Consider the following 27,331-nt stretch of genomic DNA (forward strand, 5'->3'; position numbering starts at 1 on the left):
AGCAATTGCGGTCCATGTCTCTCGTCGGCGGTAAAAAAGTTTACACTCCGTCAGACTCGTTTCGCGTTACGTTTGCCGGATCTGCACTCCCTAGCCACGTCTCGATCGACCGGGTTCGTCTGCCTGTGCGATTGTATGTACCCCATGTTATGAATTGCACCAATTGCAAGCAGTTAGGCCACACAGCCGCCTACTGCTGCAATAAGGCTCGATGTAGCAAGTGTGGGGAGACTCATGCGGAAGATTCTTGCAGTGTTAATGCTGAAAAATGTATTCACTGTGGGGAAAACCAGCATGAGCTCTCCGCATGCCCGGTGTACATGCAGCGCAGAGATAAAATCAAGCGGTCACTTAAGGAGCGTTCAAAGCGTTCTTATGCTGAGATGCTGAAGAAGACCGTGACCACTTCTACCATAACATCGAACCCCTTTGATCTGTTGTCCTCTGATGAAACCGATTCTGACGATTCATCAGCGGGAACATCTTATGCCAATCCTGGGGAGTCTAGGAAGAGGAAAAATGTTTCTTCTCCTAAACTTCCCCGTAAAGGTCCTAAGATTTTCCAAAGTGTAATGAAAAGTACGAACAAACCAAACAGTGCTGCGGAAAAACCGAAGCAAACTCCTCCTGGGCTTGCAAATTTAAAGTCCCAGAAGGAGTTCCCAGCACTGCCAGGAACATCTAAAACCCCAGTTGTTCCTTTTGCACATCCAGTTGATGAAACAAACTCTGGATTAGTGAAATTTTCTGACATTGTGGACTGGATTTTTGAAAATTTCAATGTACCCGATCCATTTGAAATTTTTCTTACAGCATTCCTCCCAACAGTAAGATCATTTTTGAAGCATCCTTCGATGTCTAATTCAACTGCGTATATGAAGGATTCTATCTCTGTCTTACAGTGGAATTGTAGAAGTATTTTACCAAAAATTGATTCGTTTAAAGTTTTGATAAATAAAAACAAATGCGTTGCATTTTCCCTTTGTGAAACTTGGCTTACTTCAAATATTGATCTCAACTTCCATGATTTCAATATTATTCGCCTTGATCGAGACACCCCATATGGAGGAGTACTTTTAGGGATTAAAAAGTGCTATTCTTTCTATCGTATTAACCTCCCCTCGATTCCAGGCATCGAAGTTGTCGCATGTCAAATGACAATACAAGGTAAAGAGCTTTGTATTGCCTCAATATATATTCCTCCCAGAGCACAGGTTGGGCAACGGCTGGTCTTTGATTTAATAGAACTTTTTCCCTCGCCACGTTTGATTTTGGGAGACTTCAACTCTCATGGTGTGGCTTGGGGTTCCCCCTACAATGATAACCGCTCCTCTTTAATCTATAACCTTTGCGATGACTTCGACATGACTATTTTGAACAACGGTGAAATGACACGTATCCCGAAACCTCCAGCGCGCCCAAGCGCTTTGGATCTATCCTTATGTTCTACGTCGCTACGGTTGGATTGCACATGGAAGGTAATCCTCGATCCTCACGGTAGCGACCATCTGCCTATTCTTATTTCAATTACAAACGGGTCAACTCGCATGCGACCAATTGACATTCCGTATGACCTCACACGGAATGTCGATTGGAAGTTATACGAGGAAATGATTTCAAAAGCGGTCGAGTCGATTCAACAACATCCACCACTTGAAGAATACAACCTCCTCGCGGGCTTGATTCTCGACGCCGCGTTGCAAGCCCAAACGAAGAAATATCCCGGCGTAACGATCGAAGAACGGCCTCCCACTCCGTGGTGGGACCAAGCGTGCTCCGATGTCTACACGCAAAGATCCGACGCGTTTTTGGCCTTCCAGAAGGGAGGTATACCTGGCGACTTTTCACGGTATTCGGAGCTTGATACCAAGCTTAAAAGTTTGGCTAAAGCGAAGAAACGCAGATATTGGCGTTGGTTCGTGAACGAGACGTCGAGGGAGACATCGATGAGCACTCTTTGGAACACAGCCCGAAGAATGCGGAATCGCGTAACGGTCAACGAAAGCGAGGAGTCTTCAAGTCGGTGGATATTTGATTTTGCCAGGAAAGTATGTCCGGACTCTGTTCCTGAGCAAAACATTGTTCGCGATGCGTCTCCGGGCCACGACGCACCTTTTACGATGGCAGAATTTTCAGTTGCCCTCCTGTCCTGTAACAATAACGCGCCTGGGTTAGATAGAATCAAATTCAACTTGTTGAAGAATCTACCCGGCAATGCCAAGAGGCGCTTGTTGAACTTGTTCAATAAGTTCCTGGAGCAAAACATTGTACCGCAGGATTGGAGGCAAGTGAAGGTGATCGCCATCCAAAAACCAGGGAAACCAGCTTCTGATCACAACTCTTATAGGCCGATTGCAATGCTATCCTGTATCCGGAAATTGATGGAAAAAATGATACTCCGTCGTTTAGACCATTGGGTCGAATCAAATGGTCTACTATCAGATACTAAATTTGGCTTCCGCCGTGCCAAAGGGACGAATGATTGTCTTGCGTTGCTTTCAACAGATATTCAGCTGGCGTATGCTCGCAAAGAACAAATGGCGTCTGCGTTCTTGGACATTAAGGGGGCTTTCGATTCCGTTGCTATTGATATTCTTTCGGGTAAACTTCACCGACAAGGATTTTCTCCAATTTTGAACAATTTTTTGCACAATTTGTTGTCCGAAAAGCACATGCATTTTACGCACGGCGATTTGGCAACTTTTCGCATTAGCTACATGGGTCTTCCCCAGGGCTCATGTTTAAGCCCCCTTCTTTACAACTTTTATGTAAATGACATCGACGAATGTCTGGCAAATTCATGCACGATAAGACAACTTGCAGACGACAGTGTAATCTCTGTTACAGGAGCCAAAGCTGCCGATTTGCAAGGACCATTGCAAGATTCCTTGGACAATTTGTCTGCTTGGGCTTTACAGCTAGGTATCGAATTCTCTCCGGAGAAGACTGAGATAGTAGTTTTTTTCTAGGAAGCATGAACCTGCTCAGCTTCAAACACAATTAATGGGTAAAACGATTTCTCAGGTTTTGGTACACAAATATCTTGGTGTCTGGTTCGACTCTAAAGGCACCTGGGGTTGTCACGTGAGGTATCTGATGAAAAAATGTCAACAAAGAGTGAATTTTCTTCGTACAATAACCGGACAATGGTGGGGAGCCCACCCAGGAGACCTCATAAGGCTTTACCAAACAACGATACTGTCTGTTATTGAGTACGGGTGTTTCTGCTTCCGCTCCGCAGCAAACACACATTTGATCAAACTGGAGCGAATACAATATCGTTGTTTGCGTATCGCCTTGGGTTGCATGCAATCGACCCATACGATGAGTTTGGAGATCTTAGCTGGAGTACTACCATTGAAAAACCGCTTCTGGAGCCTGTCTTCTCGTATTCTAATCAAATGTGAGGTCTTGAACCGTCCCGTGATTGAAAATTTTGAAAGGTTAATCGAACTTAATTCTCAAACCCGTTTTATGACATTGTATTTCAATCACATGTCCCAAAATATTAACCCTTCTCCGAATATTCCAAATCGTGTCGACTTATCAAATACTTCTGATTCTACTGTGTTTTTCGATACATCCATGATAGAAGAAACTCGTGGAATCCCGGATCATTTACGCGTGCAGCAGATCCCTAAATTTTTTTCCAATAAATTTCGAAACATCAACTGCGACAATATGTACTACACTGACGGATCACTTCTTGATGGGTCCACTGGCTTCGGTATCTTCAATAACAATTTAACCGTCTCCCATAAGCTCGATAATCCTGCTTCTGTTTACGTCGCAGAATTAGCTGCAATTCAGTACACCCTAGGGATTATCGAAAAAATGCCCACGGACCATTATTTCATCTTTACGGACAGTCTCAGTTCCATTGAGGCTCTCCGATCGATGAAAGATGTTAAGCACTCTCCGTATTTCCTGGGGAAAATACGGGAACATCTGAGTGCTTTATCCGAAAAATCTACTCAGATTACCTTAGCGTGGGTCCCTTCTCACTGCTCGATACCGGGCAATGAGAAAGCGGACTCTTTGGCTAAGGTGGGCGCAACAAACGGTGATATTTATGAAAGACCAATTTAATGAATTTAATGAATTTTTCGCATTTTTACGTCAGAATATGATCATCAGTTGGCAAAATTCTTGGACCAAGGGGGAACTGGGAAGGTGGTTACATTCCATAATCCCCAAGGTATCGACGAACCCGTGGTTCAAGGGGTTGGATGTAGGTCGGGATTTCATTTGCGTGATGTCCCGGCTTATGTCCAATCACTATAGATTTGACGCGCATCTCCGTCGTGTTGGGCTCGGGGAGAGTGGTATCTGTGGCTGTGGTGAAGGTTATCACGACATAGAGCACGTTGTTTGGTCATGCCCTGTACACCGTGACGCCAGGTCTAGATTAATAGCTTCCCTGCAGGCCGAAGGTAGGCAGCCGGCTGTTCCTGTTCGTGATGTCTTGGCGAGCCGTGACCTATCCTACATGTCCCTGATATACGTTTTCCTGAAATCCATCCAAATCAAACCAAAACCATCCATCCAACCAAACGACAAGAACACGTTAAGACCCCGGATCCGGAAACAGCAATCAGACCTGCACGATACTCTCAAGGCCCGATGGAAACAACCCAATATGCCAGTCCGTAATATCTTGGCCCAGCAGCGGAACAAATTTAATATGCTGCTTACCTATGGCAATGAAAACCATCAAACAGCAAACCTGTGCTTTTAATGCAAAATATTCTAGCTTTAAGTTAGATTTAGTTTCAGCTCGTAGTCGGCAGCGAGGATAAAAAATTTGCTTTTAGTTATTAAGATACTTTAGAAAGTAAGCTACCAGATATAACCGTGTCAAATAAACTATAGATGAAAAAAAAATGTAGAGAGATAAAAGTTTTCGAAACTGTTATCACGATACTGTTTTCAGTGTTGCAAATGTTGATTGAACAGGTAGCCCACTTGGTCACGCGTCGCCTCTGCTGTTTGGTGAATGCAAAAGATTGTGATGGAATATTCTGCATCCGTTAATGCCGCACTTTATTTTTGTACGACAAGGCCACTTCCGATGTGGGACAAGACAGCTTCTGCACAGATTTTTCTGTTTGACTGCCTTCCATCTATCGTCAATATCGAGTGCCTTGAACAGCTTGCAGTTTGCGATCTCGTGCTGTTCATTATCACAATACACACAAACCTTTTTCGTCGGCTCCGTTGAAGCCGAGGGTTTTTCGCTGACATCAGATGACTTCCGCTGTTCTCCCGCGTGCATGTATAATTTTGGTTTCTCTCTACTTGATTTCTCGGCTTTCGAGTTTGTAATCAGGGTGTCCACTGGAAGCGTAACGTCCGAACATCAATACCAGCTCGGACATGAATGCACTAAAAGTCGCCAGGTTGACATTTACGCATTTACTTTTGTAGTAGGACCACTGCATCTTGAGCTGGGATGGCAGTTTCTCTACCAGCTCGTAAAGCAGCGTCGGATTCCACAGATGATCTGTGAGATTTGCGATCATCATATGATCCACAACATTCTGAACCGCTAAACCGAAGCTTATCTGAGACTGCAAGTTGTCCATTTTGGGAGTGAGTACCGATCGCAGCTATTGAAGGAGAGAGTGTATCAGGATCCCCGGATGGGCACCGATTACGGCATAAGCAACCGGCTTTTCACCGTTTCCAACGCGTTACCCTTCAAACACCGCTGCAGTCTTACCAGGTTTTCCGCATCGGTGTAGCCACACGCCTCGGTTGTGTTGCAAAAGGAACTGTAGAATAGCGGCCAGTCTTGAGGATTCCCTCCGAAGTTCGGTAGTTCCCGTGGCATCACCTGTCTCGCTGCTAACTGTTCGTTGGATGGCCCGTTTCGATTTAATACGGCGGCCTGCTGTTGTTGATGATGTTGCTGTTGGGGCGGTTGTTTTCCAATCGGTGGAATGTCACTGAACGAACTGGAAACGCCTGTTGGAATCCCAAGGAAAGGTGCGGCGACGCTGGATACAGGGGGCACTGAATGGCTCACACATATCGATTCACTCACATTGGGGGCAAACTCTTTTTGCAAAACCGGTTGCCTGCCATCGAACCCTGTACTGATGATATTATTGATCCACGTTGGCTGACAGTTTGCGCTAATCGTTGATCGAGTGAGTCCCATCGGTACTGATAATGGATTCTGGGAATACACAGCATACCCTCCCACAAGACAACCTTGATCATCGTTGGAAAACGACATTGTTGGGTGATTAGCAACTCGCAGCGGGGCATTATTTTGGCGATAATTTTGCCACAGGCTATTTATTGTGCATTGTTGACTAGGGACCGAGGCGGCAGTTTGGAGTGTGGAATTGCGATTGGACCTACTTGCGTGTCCACAGTTCATCGAGGAGATAACCGGCAAACTATCATTTACATGATTACTACGAATCACTGGCCCTCCACTACATGAAAATGTGGCTACTTCATTTCCAAATCCTAAAGCTTTACTAATTTTAACTGGATATTGGCTAACTTATTGCTCTGGTGGGCGATTGCAATTCGATGCGGGCGGAAAATTGATAATCGGTAGGGGAACTCTTCTGGCATCGTTTGGGGCGGTCGAACTCGTCGCGACCCGAGTCTTACTCCTAAGCGAAAACGATGGACTTACCGGAGGTTTTTTGGAAACTTCGAGTTTAATTGCGGTATGCGAAACAAATTCATCACTCGCTGGCACCACAATTGGAACCGGAGGAATGACTGCTGCAGCGGAGCAGTTGACGCTTTTGGAACCGTCAACCGAGGTCGGAGTTGAGGTGGTTTCTGGCCCCTGACCTACCACGATAGCAACACTGGATGTGGTCGGGTAAGAGGAGACTGGAACAGGAATTGAAGACTGTTGAATTATTGCCGATGAATCGATCATTGCCGCGATGCTACTGGATGGCACTACTTTCGCTTGTAACGCTGTGCCGACTTCCTGGTCGCCCAGCCACGATTCTACCTTCTTTCGACTAGTTCGACTGCTCAGTCTCGGGCTCATACTTGTGCCGTCCTCCGAACTTTCCGCTTCCGCCAGTAACAGCTCATACTTATTCCTCAAGAATTTTTCCTCTACCTCAGCTAGTTTTATCCTGGTGGCAGCTTGCTTTCCTCTCTAAGATTGCGTGGGATTTCTCAGACCCACATTGCTGAAAGTCATTGCACTGTGCTCTCGTGCCTGGCACTGCGAAATCTGACTTGGAGGATTCCCGACAGTTTACCACCATATCCTGACAGATGCCGGCTACTGGCTCTCGATACACTGAAAAGACGAAGGAAACTACAACAAACTATGGCGAAAATGTCGCATACCATATAGCACTCTCCGGAACACCTCGTTATTACAGCTTACTTTTCATCGGACTTAGTTTGGTCAGAATGAACCGATTTCAGCATGCATTCGAGCGCTTGCGGCTGTGAAAGAGCAGATTGATTTTAATGAGACTAATTTTATTCACTAAGATCTCGTTTGTCAAATAAATTACACCAAATACAAATACTAATATTTTTTACTCTACATCTATTGAGGGCGAAACAAAAACTGAACTGTTGCATATATGTAGTCTCTTCTTATCATTATTATATTCCAGATTGAGCAGCGATAATAATATCAAAAATATTTCATTGTTAACTAATAAAACCCTCTTTCAGTTCATTGATTTTCTTTTTTCGCGTCAAAATGAAATTTGGAACAAAGAGTGTGATAAGATATACCATGACATGAATCGCCCACTCGCACACTACTGGATTTCATCATCACACAATACCTACCTTACCGGTGATCAGTTTTCAAGCGAATCTTCAGTGGAAGCATACGCCAGAGCTTTGAGAATGGGGTGTCGTTGTATAGAGTTGGACTGCTGGGATGGCCCTGATAACATGCCGTTAATATTTCATGGACATACGTTTACTACCAAAATTAAATTCAGAGATGTAATCCAGGCTATAAAAGAACACGCATTTGTTACGTCAGAATACCCAGTGATATTATCAATAGAACAAAATTGCTCTTTGGCTCAACAACGAAAGATGGCATGCGCAATGCAAGATATTTTTGGTGACATGTTACTTACACAACAAATCGAGAAAAATGAGCAACAGTTGCCCTCTCCATCACAATTAAAAAGGAAAATTGTTCTAAAACATAAAAAGCTTCCGGAAAATGCAGGAAAATTTGAGGATTTCATAGTACCCAGTGATGGTTCTTTGATTAGACCCGATGAAACTGAATTAGATATTAGAAATACTGTTAAGAATGGTATTCTATTTTTGGAGGATCCAGTGGACAAAGTATGGAATCCTCATTTTTTTGTGTTGACGCAGCATAAGTTGTTTTATACGGACAGCCAAAGGTTAGTGAATATTTTTAAGCATATCGGTTGAAGGTAGGTACTTAATTCATTCAACGTTACTTGCGGCATAGACTATGTTTATCAAAATTTACAAATTGCTTTATAGTTTTTCATCAACGCCAGTAATTTCAAGAAAACATAAAATTTAACACCTCCACAGTCTTTGCGATCCTCTTCATCTGAACCTTCATCGCCACTGCCGAGTTTGACAACACTGCACTTAGAGGAGAGATCTGGCACCTCTGACATATAAAACCTAGTTGCACAATGTTTTCCCCGCTCATCTTTTTCTTTGAGTATTTTTGTTTTAATCTCTGTTTCAGCTACAAAAGAGACGCTGCTGTGACTTAATGCACTTCAGGGTCCTCCAGAATCTGTGAAATTTATAACGAATTTGTAAATAATTGCATAATCGGACTAAAAAAACCTTATCGCACGCTTAGCCTTGGGGCTAATAGCGGTCTCGATCAACTTGATTAGTTGAGAGAGTTCGTTATCGATATTGTTTTTGGCACATTTTGCATGTGTAGGATAAGTACAACGATACACCGTGCCTCACCGTCGAGAAAATTTCCAGCTCGAAAAGTTCCTCGACTCGATCGGGAATCGAACCTGATATCACAACCGTGTGGGAGAGCTAGCCGACCGACATCGCTAACTACAGAGCCACGGGGACCACTGCATAATCGAACTAGATTTCGTTAAAATAGTTTTGGTTCAAATTAAACAATAATCACAACGATCATTCAAATAGTAGTGAAGTAGAAACAGTGAAGAAGGTAACTGACTAATGTCGTTTTCGTGGTGTAGCTACACTCGGACTACACTTTTGACACCGTAAATGTTTAATTTCACGTTCCGGACTACACTTTTTCTTTCTCTGACTACACTTTTTCTGTCCCGGACTACACCCGAAAAAAGCAGAGTGTACTGTAGGAAGTTACCAACACATTCACACGTGTATGTCAAAACTGGTTTGTTTTGGTTCTCGTTTCTCGTGGTAAAATGTCAGGTAAATTTTTTTCAGCACATTTGCGAGATTGACATATGAAATGGAAACGAGACAAAATGACGATGGCGATTGACGAACAAATTGACAGCCATCCCTATAATTACGTATACCAATGCAACTACACTGAAAAGTTTTATTTCAAGCTGCAAAGTGTAGTCCGGAAAAGTGTAGCTACACCGTGAAAACGAATTCGACGTAACTGAAGGGGTTTTTCGACGTAGGACTATATCTTCGTTGTCTCTACGGTGGTACCTTCTGTAACAGTGAAAAGCGAACGATTTCATTTAAAAACGATTTTATTTAAATATATATATATATATATATATATATATATATATATATATATATATATATATATATATATATATATATATATATATATATATATATATATATAGCTTTTTCAAACCCGTACCCGACCCGTACCCGAATTTTTTTTTCGGTTGAAACCTGAGCCCGCCCCGAACCCGACACTTTTTTCTTCGATCAAACCCGAACCCGAACCCGAGAATTTTTTGGGAGGTTGACTTTTTGTACCAATTTGAGGCTGCCCTGAAGCTTTAAGCTTTGAATGGTATTGGAATGTTAGTGATTTTTACCAAAGTTGCTGATTATCACAATCATTCATGATTCATCATCGTCGCTGCTCACTAGTAGCAATGGGCAAGATCGATCCGATTTTTGCAAAATCGATCTTTTTAGGTCGATTCATCGATTTTTTGAATCGATTTCTTTGCGCGCGATCTTCTACTGAATCGATCCTTTGGATGGCAAGATCGTTTTTTTTTCGCCTAAAAAATAAATGTGTGCAAAACGGATTCAAGACAATAGTGATTGCATTTATTGTTGCTAACGTAATCTGCAGCCGAATTCCGAGAACACTGTTTTTTGAAGAGAAGAAAATTTCTTTATTGATAGTATACAAAATTTTTTCTTATCTCCAAAGAAGTGTGTGCTCGGAACTCGGACACTGATCTGAAAAAGGTGTAAATTTTTTACCGGGATGACCATAGTTTAAAAATGGACTAAAGTTCAGTAGACATGAAACCGAGAAAAACGCATTTCAAATGTTTTTGTTGGTTCAAACAATTGTCAACGTCCATGACAACTTTTTTCATGAGTATGTCACCACCCCCACAAGGTTCCAGAATATCCAGCTTTCCACGAACGGTAATGGCACGCTGCCCATTTTGACGTTTCCTGTAGGTCAGGGAAGCTGGATAACCTTGTCGTCGAGTTGAAAAAGAACAATCCGCAGCCAAATTAAGTCCCTCCAGTATTTTTAACGCAGTAACCATTTTTTGCCTTTTTAAACGCGACATCAATAGACAAACCCGTATGAAATTTGGCTAATACGCATGCGTTGTGAAATATATCAAGGATTAGGGGTGGGTGAAACGGCTCTTTTGCAAGAGCGGTTCTGAACTGACTCATGGTTAACAATGATTCACGAGCGTTGACAGTTCGTGTTGTCTCGGTAAACTTCGGGTTCGCGCGAACCAAACAGTTCTGCTGCGCCCAAAGAACCGTGGTTCTTTTTCGTGAGCCGTTCGTTCTTTCGCTCTTTTCTAAGAACCGGTTCATATGAACGGCTCGTGAGCCGTTCGCCCATCCCTAGCAAGGATGAAAAGAACGACGAGACAAGTTTGCACCTCGAACTGAATATAAATTGCCGACCACAAGACCGCCTCGAAAGTTTGACATATATGTATTGTATACAATCATTACTAACTGATTGGTGTATATTGGGGTGGCAATGGACTTTGACAGTTTAATTTAGAAGTAGTGTTCAATGTTTAGCCCTCACGAACAGTTAGCAAAATTTCGATTTTTCGGATAACACCCGACTTCGACGTTTTATACATTTCTAATTACCCGTTCACATGATGTAATATTGCTCATCTTGATTTCAAATCCCATACTCCAAACTTTCCGTGAAAACTAGATGTATGTATGTTTCAAGATACGCGATATCACGTGATATCTGCTATAGCGTGAAAAAGGCATAAGACATTTGGCACAAAAGAAACTATTACAAACTGTGCTTTTCTTCAGAGGTCGAGAAAGTGAAATTTAGACCAAATACTCCTGAATTCCGATTGAGCTGAAATTTTGCATTGCATTGGATATTGAATTTACCGTTTTGGATATTAGCCAACATTATTTCACATTTGCAACCTCAAACTATTTTTCAACTATGAGTAGCGGGGTACTCGTTAACTCATATATTGCAAAAGTTGAGTTAAATGTTCGTGTATATGCCGTGCTGCATTCTGTTCAGCATGGTGTTGCGCTCGCCATTTTGTTTATTTGAGTTTGTGCTGCGGATGTTCCGATTTTTTTATTAATTGGGTTGTTCAGCTATATCAGTTTTTTCTATCATCTGAAAGATCTGAATTTTCTAAGTAAAACGTGATTTAAAAAAAATTCTATCATTGTCCTTCGCTTTTTAAATCACGATTTGAACTAGCTAAACAACCCAATTATACAGGTTTGGATTGCTCTTAGTGCATCCTAAACAATAGACCATTTCACGAACTGATTGGTGTCACGGATCCTGCTGATGTTGATGATGCTTCCACGTGCATTATGACAGCGGTTCCAAACTTTCTGTCAAAATTTCGTTCATGAATCAAGTTCACAAACGTCTCGTGAAATGGTCTATGGGATGAGCGACAACGAAAACTCTTAGTAGAAAAAAAACCGTCAAAAGAGTACACGCGGTAAAAGAAGATGGCAATAAACTAAAAAAGCCGTATCGTTAGTAGATGTTGTGAACGAAAACTCGTTGAACATGATTGATAAACCAGAAAACATGATTGATAAACCAGAACAAAACAAAATCTCCACAAATATAGCCAAAAAAGGTCGTAAAAAGCTTATACCAAACAAAAATCGATTTTTTGTTAAATCGATTTTTCGGGCTCGATTTTTTTATGAATCGATTTTATTAATTTTGATTAATCGATGCAGGAGAATCGATTTTTTTTCGAAGATCGCCCATTGCTACTCACTAGTGACTTTGTACTAGAGCTGCAGCCTATCGCATCATCAAGTGCGAATAACAGTGCTTGATGAACTGTTTGGGTGTATTCTGTCCTTTACTTCTTCTCCTGCTATTGTATCTCACTGAGTTACCACATTCGGCCACCCGAAAAAAAGGTAATCACCATAAATTCGACTTACAGTTGAAGCGAACGAATCTAACGAAGCGAACGAAGCGTCGGGAAAGACCAATGACGTTTACAAAGGAAAAAAACACTGTCGGTTTTGGTAAGAATAGATTCGTACAAGACCCAAACAAACGTCGCCGCCTAGGGTGTTCGATACATCTGAGAAGGGATGTATTCTTGACAAAATAAATTTTGCGGAATATAGTTTAAGGAATTAGTTTAGATGTTCGCACGTATTGTTCGAGATGTTTGAAAAGGAAAAATGACATTCTTTCAATGTATGTTTTTATTTTTATGTTTCTTGAAGTCAACTGATTATAGGTTTCTGGAATTTAAAATGAATTTAACAAAACTTAAAGCATCGATAAGCCACCAATATTTTATTGTCCCTGCGGCAGCAGCCTTTTCCTCCACAACATCCTTCATCTTTGTTTTTAACGCGCGGCAGTTCATCACTGCTAGACTCTCTTTATTTTAAAAAACTACAACTACGCAGCACTGTTGGCTGAAGAAAGCTAATCGCTTCGGTTCACCCAAAAAAAAAAAAGACCCAAAGAATATGACTGATGCAAATCGTACGAACGGTGCGAACGATGCAAATGAAGTGAATGATGCGAATCATCTGAATATTCTGAGTGATGAGATTACCACGGAAAAAAAACCTCTGTCTTCGCTATTGAACTGATCGGGTCCGAAGCGAAGAAAAAAAACCTTCTCATACGTGAGTCACTCACCATGGCACGGGACAATCAACGCGTTCGTTTCATTTATGAGTGCATGCTTTGTTGCCACTGAACTGAGTACTTCTGGTTGCAGACAACGTATTTGAGTGTAAAGAAGTGATAATCAGCAACACTGATTTTAACTGTTGCATGAAATAGACAACATTATCTTGTAAAAATACTTGTTTTATATAGTCGGGTTTCGGGTTTTCAGACCTAAACCCGACATTTTCAAACCCGAACCCGACCCGAACCCGAAATTTTTTTCCCACCAAACCCGAACCCGAACCCGACACTTTCAAAAATTTTCAAACCCGAACCCGACGGGTACGGGTCGGGTTTCGGGTTTCGGGTTTGAAAATATAGATTTATATATATATATATTATATATATATATATATATATATATATATATATATATATATATATATATATATATATATATATATATATATATATATATATATATATATATATATATATATATATATATATATATATATATATATATATATATATATATATATATATATATATATATATATATATATATAAGATAAGCCATGATATTCCGAGGCTTGAATAAAAAAAAACTTTATTTAACTTTTAAACACTTTTTATTCCGTTCACTACGATACACATCAAAGAACTGAACTGCGTTCGTTTGTTATTCTGGCCTATCGCTACCTAAAAGTCTAAAATAAAATTCTATACTCAGCAGAAGACGACATCGTTCGATTGGTCCTCCACGTTGCTCGTACACGTTGGTGGGTCCGCTGTTTCATAACTCCTCCCCCCTAAGATTGTTGACCGTCCTCGGTTAACCTCTGAGAGAGCTGAATGCTGGCAGCTGGATGGGTTTCCCCGACTTCTGTTAATCTACGGTTGTCGCTTCTTCCTCGTGTCTGATATCATCTGGAGGTATTTTGTTGATGTCCTTGGTTTGGTTTTCTGTTTGGCTGTTTGGTTTTCTTTTTCCTAATAATGATTCCTAGGAAGAGCAAACTTCTAATGATTATTATTGCGACGATAGCTGTACCTCCAACTAAAGTCATTCTCTGGTATAACTGAGTGGTTGATTGTATTTGTTCCATGAACTTCAAGTTGTCGATTTTAAGCTCCTCTGGTTCGCTAAAGATGTCGTTGATTGTTTCTGGCTGTTTGTTGTAGGTTGGCACAAGGTACTCTTGTTTTGGCGTAAATTGTTCCTCGCTATGAAACGTATAGTTAAGGACATTTATAGTGCAGCTCTCCGTTTCGATCACGGTCGGCTCTGATATTATTTTTGAGTCGCCGCAGGAGCTGAAAACTTTTAATTTTTTTTCTGTGTTAATAAACATTATAGGGTAGTGAACGTCTTAGGCAGTAGCGCCTATTTTAATCAGTCTACGAAAACAGGCCTCAAACTCCTGCATTTTGATCAATATCGACAATTTCAATGATGGAAACGAAATCTTTGATTATCTAGCTGTCTTACGAATATAAGAAATACCGTTGATCACAAAGAAATCTGTGAACAATTGCAATTGAAACAAATCGACCTATATTGCAGCCATTCAGGAGCCACTTCGGGTGCTGAAAAAAAACGCCTGCAAAACAGATGGAAACTGCTTAAAATAGGTTCGGGGTGATTGGAATAGTGTCCCTCGATTGGTAACTTTGATTGATGATTGTTAAAGTTTGCTAACTTAGTTTTACAATCTGAAAACAAGTTCTGACAGAGAAAACGATAGCGAACAGATTGATATACTACTGATTGAGTTTCACCCGACACATTTCGAGTATTTCGTCTGAATACACAGGCGGTTTCTAAAGCTGCTTAGAATATGTTCCCTACCCTACCTCTCCTTATTTCTTTTATACGAGTCGGCTGATCCGTTCTAGTTATTGTGCATTTTGGTTTCTGGTGTGTTAGGATTTTATAGATGCATTCGTCTTCTAACGGAGGTGAACTGTCGCAGATCTTGCATCTGTGTTGCTGCGGTATTATCTTGTTTTGGTTTTTCACTACCCACTGCACGTCTGTTTTTATTCTCGTTTGGTTTCTGCTGATGGCTTGGATTTCTAGCAGTTCATATCGGCTGTTGTCTAATATCGGGATCTTTATATGGATGACGATATTGTCTTTGCTGATTGCTATACTTCCTGAGCTGTACAAAAAAATTTCATCTAAGACCTTTAAATTTAAGTTCTGTCTTCCTAGCTTCTGAAAGATGTAACTTTTGTCCTCTAGTGACAATATATTTTTGCTAATCAGATTTTCTTTGGATAACTCAATTTGTTCCTCAATATCTTTTAAAGCGTGGATTAAAAGATCTGTGCTAAATATTAGGTTTATCTGTTCTAAGGTAGCGTCGTCTTTTAATGTGTTGTTAATTATTGACATTTGAAGGCTTATTTTTCTTATTGTATTTGTTACATTGTTAATTCTGTTCTGAAAACTTTCGTTAATTTTGATCTGTTTCATTTGGTTATTGGTAAGGTCATTGCTTCGTGTTTGCAGTTCTCATATGCTGTATGATTTGTAGGTCTTCCTGGTCTGGGTTTCCTGCGATGTACTTTATTACTGTTCCTAGACCATTTATCAATCCTCTTCTTTGTCTGTGTGGTTGTAGACTTTCTAGTTTTTCCCTAGCGCTAACGATTTTTCTTTTTAATGTTTCGTACAAATGATCTTTAATTTTAAATGATGAGGCTATTTTTTCTATATGATAAAGATTCGTTTCTATAGTTCCTAAGCTATTTTTTTATTATTCTTTCGCAGCCTAATTTTATTCTCGCGTCTTCGATTTTAAATGCAATTATCCCATTGTCGTTGTCTACGCCTTTGTATATGGTCTGAGTTGAGTAATGGATAAGAAAGAGTCTGAGAGAGAAGTAGGTTGTCTCGGGTTAATTCTTTAGTCTATTTTTATGAGTTTTAACATTATTAGTGTCTTTGAAAGTCATTGTATTGTTCTCTTTTACTTTGACTGTTTTGAAAAGGTCTTATTCTTTTGTCTGTCTTCGTGTGATCTTCACGTATTTCGTCTCGTTTGTAACTACCTCGGGTGGTTCCTGTTTGTTCATAAATTTTTCTTCATATTTTTGTTTGGATCTCTGGAGTTGTATTTTAACAGCCGATTGAAGATTTTCTGTTGCCTTTTGTACTTCCTCTATGTCCGTGCTTGTCGAGGAATTGAACATTAAGTCTCTTGGTTTCTTTTTCGTCACTGAATGAATGGTGTTATTGTAGACGTCTGTTATTATGTTCATCATGTCTGTGATGGGTTTGTTGGGATATTTTGTTTTTAATGTCCTGTAGAGTTCGATCAGGGTAGAGTGGAATCTTTCTACAATCCCGTTTGCCTGTGAATTGCTGGCATGATGGATTGAGATGTCCAAATCACTCAAAAACCCAACGAAGTCTAAGGATATGAACGATGGTTCTTGGTCGCTGACAATAGTTTCCGGCCTACCGAACGTTCTTATGTGTTCGCTAATTGCCTGTTTCATGTCGGCTATAGTTCTTGTTTCCAAAGGAATTACATTGGCGAATTTTGAAAAGGAATCTACTATTGCCAACCATTTTAGCCCTTTCATAAAAAACACATCTATGTGAACTCGCTCGAAAGGTTTTTGGCCGAAAACACTCTTTCGAACTAGTTGTGGTGGTTTTCTGTCATACTTGCTTTTTTTGCAGATGTCACAACTAGCTATGTAAATTTTAACCTCGCGTTCGAGTTGCGGAAAATAATATTGTTGGGGAATTTGTGCCTTATTCTCTTTGATACCTCTGTGTGCGAAGTCGTGTGTTGATTTTACCAGTTTATCCTGTTCCGAGTCCACTTTCACGTCTTCTAAAAGAACTTCTGAAATGAAAATCTTGTACGTTTTATTAGCTTTGAAGTGTTTTTTGTACGTTTCTTGGATTAGTTGCCTCAATTCTAATGGTACTCGTAAGCAATTTATCCCTCTGGGGTTAAGATATTTCTTGAAAATATGCACTATATCAATTTCTGTGTAAGTTGGTTTTACAGCAGCTGTTCGTCGGCGTTTGGGAAATACTTCTTCGGACACTGCTGAATCAATGCGCGATATTTTAAAAATAATTTGGGTTTTGAACATGTTTAACGGTTTTTCCGTGCACTAAATATAATACTTATCGCTTGAATCTGCAGAGTGTACTGTAGCTAGATCGCTTTCTCCTTCCTCCTCGCTTTTTTCGTTTTGGCAATTGACCTTTACGTCTTCTATTTTGATCCTTGATAAGGCGTCTGCGACTACATTTTTTTACCTGGTTTATATATTAATTCATAGTCGTAGCCCTCCAATTCTAGTTTTCCTCTGAAAATACGTTTGTTTGTATTTGAAAGTGAGTATGTGAGAGGCTGATGATCTGTAACTAGTTTAAATTTTCTTCCCCACAAATAGTGTTCAAAGTGTTTAATTGCCCAGTACATGGTCAAAAACTCCTTTTCGGTGGTTGAATAGTTCTCTTCAGTTCTATTCAACGTCTTAGAGGCATAGGCGATTGGACGGTCCTTTCCAATGGTTCCTTGAGAGAGAACGGCACCTATGGCAAAATCGCTCGCGTCTGTGGTCAAGATGAATTCCTTTGAGAAATCCGGGTGAATAAGTACGAAGAATCTGCTTGCATTTTTCGAAGCATATTTTTATTTCCGGAGTGATTTCAAAAGCGTTCTCTTTTCTGAGCAGTTAGGAAAGTGGTTTAACCAGCCTGGCAAAGTCCTTGATCAGAACGCAAATGACGGCGTGATGCGATTCGGCAAGACGAAATGTGTTGAAATGTATAGCTCTACTTCGCCTTAAGAAGAGCTGTACATTTCACCACGGTAAGGCGAATCGCATCGCATGTGCATATTACAATTCGGCAGCACTTCAACTTCTCATTTGCGCAAAATTTTAAAAATATTCAATTAAATAGATTCAAAATATCAAACAAAGTGAAATTACAATACTGCCAATGAACGGTCAACGTTTATTTACTAGAAAAAATGACTGACACGCAAGCAACCGGGTTATCTTTCTTGTAAAAGTATTCTACTTCAACCTTGCGGTCGTGGCTTTGCATACAACCTTCCTGTGATTTTTTTAAGTCTATTTAACGTAATATCAAGAGTGTAAGCGACACTCAAAGATACAATTGTCTTCACATAAGTCCAGTCCTCAGAGAGGGTGATCACATATTTCTTACGAATGAACAAAAAGCTCAAAAACTTGCTCGGCAGTTCGAGAGTGTTCAGTGTATATATAAATATATATATGGCAGAGCTGTATGCCGCCACGGGTCGGTAATTGGCGAAGGCCACGGAAGTGCTCACTGCTAGCAAGCAGTCCCGGACCATCTGCGGTAGCTAGCCTAGGTTGTGGCGAGATTCAGGCATTGGGCCGCTGAATTCTCGCAAAAGCCACACTGTCCGGAAGCAGCTCCGACGGAGCGAGTAGTGCCGCTCCCACCACCCAAATGCACTATACCGCCCATTGGGGCTGATGCCAGTAATGTTCCCAATTACGGCAACTGGTCGCATCGCTATAGGATACGAGTCGGGTTTCGTTATCGTACCACGATTTTGGGCTGGCACCTGCGCCGAGCTCCCTTAGTAATGTCGTGTGACAACGGCTTGAAACGGCGAGATTACAACCCGTAAAACCTGGCAGGCCTTCCAGCACGTTCCGAGTCCATTGCCTGGTGGGAACCAGGCAGGAGTAGGATCAGATGTCTTCTCCTGACTTGCGCCGGTCGGGGGTGTCATAGTTGCCCATAAGGCGCTATGGCAGCCGTCCCTAGCCATGGCCTCACTGCTCCGGCATAGACTACCTTGGGACCATATAGGCGACTACTCCATTATGGACAAGGATAGCGGCTGGTAGGGGGACCCAATTAACAAGATGCAGCTAAATTAAAATCTAGAGATGGGCGCAGATGGGTTGGAAAACCCATTTGCGCGAGGTGGCATCCAGCGGTCTCCGCCGAGAAAAGTGGAGACGGATGCAGCGAAGGTCGCCTGCGAAGACGGTAAAGGCAGTACGCCTACCGGATCAACGCAAGACATCGCGGTGGCTGGTCCACAGCTATTAAAGGCGGTCGGAAGACAGCGGGACACGCTACCGAGGGTAGTGGCCCTGTCTGAGCAGCTCGATGCTATAATCGAGTTTGCGAAAAGTCGCAGCAATACAACAAAGTACTTGAAGCAGGCCCTCTACATGCTTCGGTCCTCCGTCGATGCTGCGAAAAAGGAGTATGCCGAGCTCGAAATGAAAGCTGCAGCTACGGAGAAAGAGGAGACGAAGGTGATCGAGCGGGCGACGAAGTCGGTCCAAACGGTCACCAGCACGTTTGCGGCGGTTTGCGCGGCACGGCCAGCTGCCAAACGAACGCGACAGTCCCCGGGAGAGACGGCCCCCGGGGGTACCAAGAAGCGTTTAATCGCAAACAGCTCTCAGACCGGCGATGGAGTGGCGCAAACAATGCCCACGGTGGCAGCCAAGGAGCAGAAGGCTTCAGGTAACCCGTGGGTAACGGTTTCGAAAAGGGGTAGGAACCAAAAAGTGTTGGCCAAAAACCCGCACCCGGTTACAAATCCTGCGACGAAGAAAGTTAAAAATAAGGGCGACGCACTCATCCTGAAGACAGAAGAGTCAAAATACTTGGAAGTCCTTAAGGCAATGAGAGGCGACGCGAAGCTAAAAGATCTGGGGTCAGATGTGCGTAGCATCCGCCGATCCCGCAAGGGAGAAATGATCGTTGAGCTCCGCAAAGAAGCCAGAAACAAGGGCCCAGCCTATCGGGCGTTGGCCCAAGAGGCGCTTGGAGATGGAGTACAGGTTCGGGCACTCACGTCGCAGGTAACCCTACACGTTAAATACCTGGACGAGGTCACCGAGGCATGTGAAGTCGTGGCTGCCCTCAAGGAGCAGTGCGAAGTGGCTATGGCACCAGAGGCAGTTCGACTGCGCAAAGGCCCAGTAGGGACCCAGACCGCCACTGTCAGGCTTCCGTCGGTGGACGGAAACCAGGCGCTTAAGGTAGCGAGGCTCAAAGTGGGCTGGTCAATGTGCCCACTCAGCATCTATCAGCCGCTGGAGGTGTGCTTTCGATGCTAAGTCCTTTAGCTGCAAGGGGCCTGACAGGAGCTCCCTATGCAGGCGGTGCGGCGCTGCAGGCCACAAAAGCAAAGACTGCGGAGAGCCCCCGAAGTGCTTGGCGTGCGCCGGAAAGCGTGACGCAAAGCACATAATGGGAGGCCCGAGGTGCACGGCCGGTAAACCGACTAGCAAGCCACGGGCGTGAGAGTGACACAGCTAAATTTGAACCACTGCTTCGCGGCCCAGCAACTGCTATACCAAGCAGTCATTGAGTCGTTGTCGGACATCGCCATAATCTCGGACCTCTACCGTATTCCTTCCGGAAACGGTAACTGGATTTCGGACGGGTCCGGTATGGCGGCAATATGGACGACGAGCAGGTTCCCGGCTCAGGAGGTAGTGTCAACCTCAAACGAAGGATACGCGGTTGCCAAGGTGAACGGAGTGTACTACTGCAGCTGCTATGCTCCGCCTCGTTGGTCTACCGAGCAGTTCGCAAGGATGATCGACCGAGCCACCGTGGACCTGATCGGTCTATCACCGTTGGTAGTGGCGGGCGACTTCAACGCATGAGCAACTGAGTGGGGAAGTCGACGCACAAACCAGAGAGGCCGGATCTTGTTGGAGGCTTTGGCGAAGCTCAACATAGATCTGGTCAACGTCGGCATGAAGAGCACCTTCAGTAGAAACGGCGCGGAGTCGATCATCGATGTGACGTTCTGTAGTCCAGGACTGATCACGAACTGGAGGGTAGACGATGGCTACACTCATAGCGACCACCTGGGGTAGACTGTAAAACGAGACCGCATGTGGCGAGTAGAATTAACACTCCAGCTCCTCGCGGGTGGAGGATATCACACTTCAACGAAGAGGTATTTGCGGAAGCAATTAGACGAGAACACGAGGCGAGCAGAATTCGTAACCCGAGCGCTGATCAACTTGTTGCCATACTTTCGCGGGCGTGTGACGCCACTATGCCTAGGAACCGCCAGCTTAGGCATGGAAGGCCACCAGTCTACTGGTGGACCGACGCGATAGCGGACCTCCGCAGAGCGTGTCTTCAAGCGAGAAGAAGGATTCAACGTGCGCGAACCGACGAAGAAAGGGAAGATCGTCGAGGGGCATTCAGTTCCGCAAGAACGGCGCTTAAGAGAGCAATAAAAGCTAGTAAACGTGCGTGCTTCGAAAGACTGTGCGCTAGTGCCAACACTAACCCGTGGGGTAACGCCTATAGGATATTGATGGCCAAGACCAAGGGTGCGATGGCGCCCGCTGAAAAATCACCAGCGATGCTTGAGCGGATCGTAGAGGGACTCTTACCACGCCACGAGCCAAATCCTTGGCCTCCGGCTGGCGAGTCACTTCACCGACGTTCCAGTATCTCAAACTCAGACCAGAGGTGGTCGGCCAACCTGCCGAGCACCCAAGATATGAGTGACGGCGTTAGTCGTGCCGAGGCAGAGGAGGCGGAAACGGTTACGAATGAGGAACTCATCGCAATCGCCAACTCCCTGAAGGTGAGCAAGGCACCGGGATTGGATGGGATTCCGAATCTGGCTGTGAAGAAGGCCATCAAAAAGGCCCCCAGACTATTTCGGGAAGTCATGCAGAAGTGCCTGGATGACTGTACATTCCCAGAGAGATGGAAGCGACAGATGCTGGTCTTATTGCCGAAGACAGGGAAACCACCTGGTGACCCGTCGGCATACAGACCGATATGTCTGCTCGATACGGCGGGTAAGGTGCTCGAGAAGGTTATTCTTAATAGACTGGTTAGGTACACCGAAAGTGCAAACGGTCTGTCGAGTAACCAGTTCGGCTTCCGAAAAGGCAAGTCTACGGTGGATGCTATTCTGTCCGTCACCAAAACAGCAGAGGTAGCACTCCAGCGTAAAAGATAGGGCATTGGCTATTGCGCAATCGTCATGTTGGACGTGAAAAATGCGTTCAATAGTGTTAGCTGGGATTCCATAGCCCACTCGCTTCGGAAACTAGACATTCCGGTGTCTTTGTACAGGATTCTGGAAAATTATTTCTAGAATCGTGTGCTAGTTTACAGCACAGACGAGGGTCAAAAATGTGTCCCAATTACCGCAGGGGTTCCACAAGGTTTCATCCTGGGCCCGGTACTGTGGAATATCATGTACGATGAAGTGCTGAAACTAAAGCTCTCCCAAGGGGTTGTGATCGTTGGATTTGCGGACGACATCACACTTGAGGTCTACGGCGAGTCGATCGAGGAGGTTGAGTTGACGGCTTCGCACTCTATAAGCGTCGTCGAGGACTGGATGCGCTCCAAAAAACTGGAGCTGGCGCATCATAAGACGAAGATTTCAGTTGTCAATAACCGCAAGTCGAAGCAACATGATGATGATGATGGTCCCGCCCCTTACCCCTACAAAGATTTGAGGTAGACGATTTATCTATTAGATAATTAGTTATTACTTCAATTAAACTAGAAAGCAAAAAAAACGGACTGGTTTTGTCGATACAGATATAAAATCCTCCATAATATTCCAATGCTTAAACGGCAGTATTACTGAATAAAAAAAAATTTAAACACAAATTTCTAAGCCGTTCTACGACCAAGATTACCAAGCTCTAATTATTATACTTCTTTCAATCAATTGAACATTATTCACATCTGAATTAAGCCAACACCCAATCTAGCCCACAGCTAAATTGCTACAGTCCCAACAAGGCCATTCCCGCCGAACTCAGCAAGCAAAGCACAGGTAAACCGTGAAATCAACATGAGACTCATGAGGATGTCCCCACCTAGGGAAGTCTAGAAAATTTCCAACCCGAAAAAGTCCTAGAACAGCTAGGAATTTCAACGTCCAAAGACAATCAAAAGTGTCATAATTTTCCCGAGTAATCCGACGTATGTCCAGAACTACTTAAAAGTTTATTGTGTCACAAAAACTCAATTTTCATAACATACATCAGCATAATACATCTGTATGTATGTAAATAAAAAAAAACCTTTATTTTTCAAAATGTCATATATTAATTTAAGAAAGGTAGTCAATTATATCTGTGTAACGCGCGCGATTCTCAAACCTTTGTAGACTTCTCATTTATTTATTTTTTTACTACTACATTAAATACAAAATCCATCATTATCATCGGGACGAACATAATAGTTTTTACAATGCTTAAATAAATACTAAAAAGCTATTAAGCAAAAGTCCACATAAAATCATCCGTTATGAAAACTTCGTCAATTTGGTGCGTGAATTGTAAAACATTTCTGTTTAGCTGCCTAAAAAACAGCTTTGACGTGTGAAATACATTGTCTCTTGAACTCAAGTAGCGTTGCTGCACGTTTGACCTGTGTAGGCATCGAATTGAACACTTTAATTCCTTTAAAAAATAATTAATTCTGCGAAGCTCCAAAAATAAATTTTGGTGTTCGAATTTCTGTCGCGTTTCTAGTATTGTATCTATGAATATCACTTCCTCTCACAATTCGATCACACAAATATCGAGGCAGCAATCCGTTAACTATTTTAAAAATGAACACCATCGTCATGAACACAATTCGCTGCTTCACAGTTAACCATTGCAAGGCATCCAACATCAAGGCCGAGGAAGTGAATCTACTACATCTCAAAATTAACCGCATAACTTTATTCTGCAAACGCTGTAACCTCGATATTTGAGTTTCATTTGCCAAAAATAAAATGGAAGAGCAAAAGTCCAAGTGGGGAGAGATGATTGATTTATAGAGATGAATCTTGCTAAAAGTACTCAACTCTTTATTCAAACGACAGAGAATTCCATATTTTTTGGCAATTTTCTTGATGACATTGTTAATATGAATATTGAACTTAAGTTTGTCATCAATAGTCACGCCAAGATATTTCATCTCACGTACGCGTTCAAGTGTCTCGCTGTCAATTTCCACAGAGACATTTTCAGTAACACGGTTGCGCGAAATAACCATAAATTTAGTTTTTCTTATATTCAGTTTTAGTTGTTTGAATTTCAACCATCTACTCAGCGAACACAAGTCCTCATTCAAGCGAATAATAGCAAAATCGAGATCTTTAGCTGCAATGAACAGTACAGTATCATCAGCAAAAAGGTTAATATCACAGAAACGTAAAACTTGTCTCATGTCATTAATGTACATTATGAATAAAATGGGCCCTAATACACTTCCTTGAGGTACTCCAAGAATGTTTCCCATGGGAAAAAAAGTAAATTCATTGAAAATAGTCCGTTGAGTTCTGTCACACAAGTAGCTCTCAAACCACTTGTATGCAGTACCTGTAATACCAAAGCGCTTTATTGTTCGTAACAATAAGGGCCTAGAAATTGTTTCGAAAGCGCGTTTTAAATCCAAGAACACTGCAACAATAGTTTCTTTACGCTCAATATTTTCTTTCCATTTTGCTAACACCAAATTCAACGCAGTTTCACAAGAATGACCTTCTCGATAGCCTGATTGTTCTGGTATTAACAAACCGTTCATATTAAGAGAATTTAAAAGTTGGCCTTTGATAACAAGTTCTAAAATTTTTTCTAATGTGTGCAACATGCTGATGGGACGAAACTCTTCGGCTTTACTCGTACCAGCAACCTTTTGAATAGGAACCACCAAAGATTCCTTCCAAACTCGTGGCACGTGCCCAGTTTGTAACGATTCATTGATTAGGCCAAGGAGGTCGTGTCCGATGACATGAAAGCAATCTTGAATCACATTTGCATTAACGTTATCGATTCCAGCCGTTTTTTGCATTGAAAAACAAATGTTTTTCAGGTCTATGTATGAAATAGGGTGAAAACCGGTCAAAGTACAGTTAACATTAATTGGCTGTTTCATTTCATCAGGTTCATCCACCAATTCAATAGATCGATTGATATCTGAAACACTATCGATAAAATAAGTATTGAACTTAGAAGCGATTGCTTGTTCTGATCGTTCTTCTGTGCCATTAAAGGTTATGGACCGCGATTTGCAAACGCCAGGTTTCAACAATGACTTTAATATTTTTCATAACTCTTTGCTGTTATTTTTATGATGTTCAATTTTCCTCTGTATATATTCGCTCCGTGTTTTGATCAGAGTTTGAGAATATATATTACGCGCCATCGTATAGTTACGCCAGTGATCATTACTATTTGTTCTACAAAACTTTTTATACCATCCATCTCTCTTACGTTTAAGACGTAAAAGATCCAAAGTGTACCACTTGTTGGAGTTCTTCACAACAACAAACTTTTGTTCCACTAGCTGATTAGTACACGTTTTTAAGACGTTATTGAGAACATCGGTTTTATGATCAAGGCACCCCGATAATGGGAAATCCACGTTTCTCGCGACAAGATCCGAAACCTTTCGTTTCGAGTAATTTTTCCAACACTTTAGTTTAACTAAATTATCATCACTGTTTATACTCTGATTTACAGTAATAACAAGAGTCTCATGATCGGTTATTTTCAATTCAGAATTTACTGCAGCGCGAACAGAATCAAAGTTTGTATAAACATGATCAATTAAAGGTTTACTGTGTCTAGGAAATGGACGATTCAACTCTACAATCTGACGTAAAGCTACGTAGTTTGTAGAGAGACCAGCAATATTCAAATATATAATATCTAAGCTACACACATTCCTGGAACCTGATTGCTATTTATTGAAATGCAGGCTGCCTTTTTTTTTGATCATACAATTTTTTATAAACTAGGCACTCTGAACTAGATGCCGCATGGTTAACGTCCAGATTCATTTTACGATCTTTATTGTATTTAGAACAATTAACGCATTTCAATACAGTGGATGTGCATTCCGAAGTTCTATGATGCTCACTACACAAAGAGCACGTTTCATGGTTTTTTGCAATCTGTACTCTTGTGGCCGAATTCTCCACATTTGAAGCATCTAAGGACATTTATCGCTGGAACTATAGGGCACCGATCCCACCCAACATTTACTTTTTTCGCGGATAATAAACAGTCATAAGTCTTTTTATCGACTTCTATCACAACGTTGTACTTGTTATACGTGAAACGTGGATTTTCATACGTACGCAAGACTTTGACATCTCCAATTGCAATGTCTGCATTTTGACTTTTCAAAAAGTCAATGAAGACATCTGAGGAATATTGATCGCTCATGCCCAACACTTTTAATCTTGGCACCGGAGGTGTGGGAACAACAGCTGTATAGCTTTCACCCAGATTACCTTCAATGCCATTTTTCACCACCTCCACATTTTCTTTTGTTGCACACTCAACAATAACAGAGCCGTCTTTCCCGGTTTTAAAGTTACTAATCTTGTGTGTTTTAGGATTTAATTTTGATTTTAAAAACTCCCGCGTAGCTTCGCTACTTTGGGTGGACTCTTTTGGTTTAATCACGATGACCGGACAAGCCTTACGTTTCTTACTACCGCTCAAAACGTTTGCATAAGTCATCGGTTCATCGCTAAAACTTTGTTTTTCATCTTCATTTAACTTTCGTTTTTTAACCTTTTTAGCTGAATTACGGCTGAGATTAGCCGGTTCAGATATCACACTATTCATCGCAACTAAATCCCTATCACGTTTATTTTCAAAAAATGACAGAGTCATATTATTCATTTTTTCATGCATTAATTTTTCAAAATCGGCAACTCTTTTCTTTAGAGTACCATTTACATTTAATCTCATTTCTTCCATCCCGATCTTGAACGCGTTGTCTATCTGAGCAGCAATGTTGTTTTGCAAATCTGTAAAAGAGGCAGAAATTTTGTTAATCTCGTCTCTTATTACTTTGACATCCAAAACCGATACATTCTGCTCATCACAACACTGAACCGATAGACAATTATCACACTTGAACAGAAGATTGTCATTCGCATTGATCAACTTAATAGCCGCATTACCGATGCCTACACAGCGAGAGTGAAATCTCTGTTTGCTGTTACAACAGTAAACGACATCGTTGATCACAACCGTTTGACTACA

The 27,331-nt window shown here is 41.9% G+C and overlaps 1 protein-coding gene across 3 annotated transcripts in view; it reads left to right on the forward strand.

The window, feature by feature from the left end:
* The window catches only part of LOC129725653 (1-phosphatidylinositol 4,5-bisphosphate phosphodiesterase gamma-1), a 603,559-nt gene that overhangs the window by 127,930 nt on the left and 448,298 nt on the right, over positions 1-27,331 (forward strand). For all 3 annotated transcript variants that reach the window (XM_055681705.1, XM_055681704.1, XM_055681706.1), the window contains exon 4: positions 7,678-8,378. In XM_055681705.1, coding sequence (XP_055537680.1) covers positions 7,678-8,378 — 701 coding nt within the window. The remainder of the gene's footprint in view (positions 1-7,677; positions 8,379-27,331) is intronic.

This window comes from Wyeomyia smithii, chromosome 2 (genome assembly GCF_029784165.1).
Source record: "Wyeomyia smithii strain HCP4-BCI-WySm-NY-G18 chromosome 2, ASM2978416v1, whole genome shotgun sequence".
NCBI classification, from domain to species: Eukaryota; Metazoa; Arthropoda; class Insecta; order Diptera; family Culicidae; genus Wyeomyia; species Wyeomyia smithii.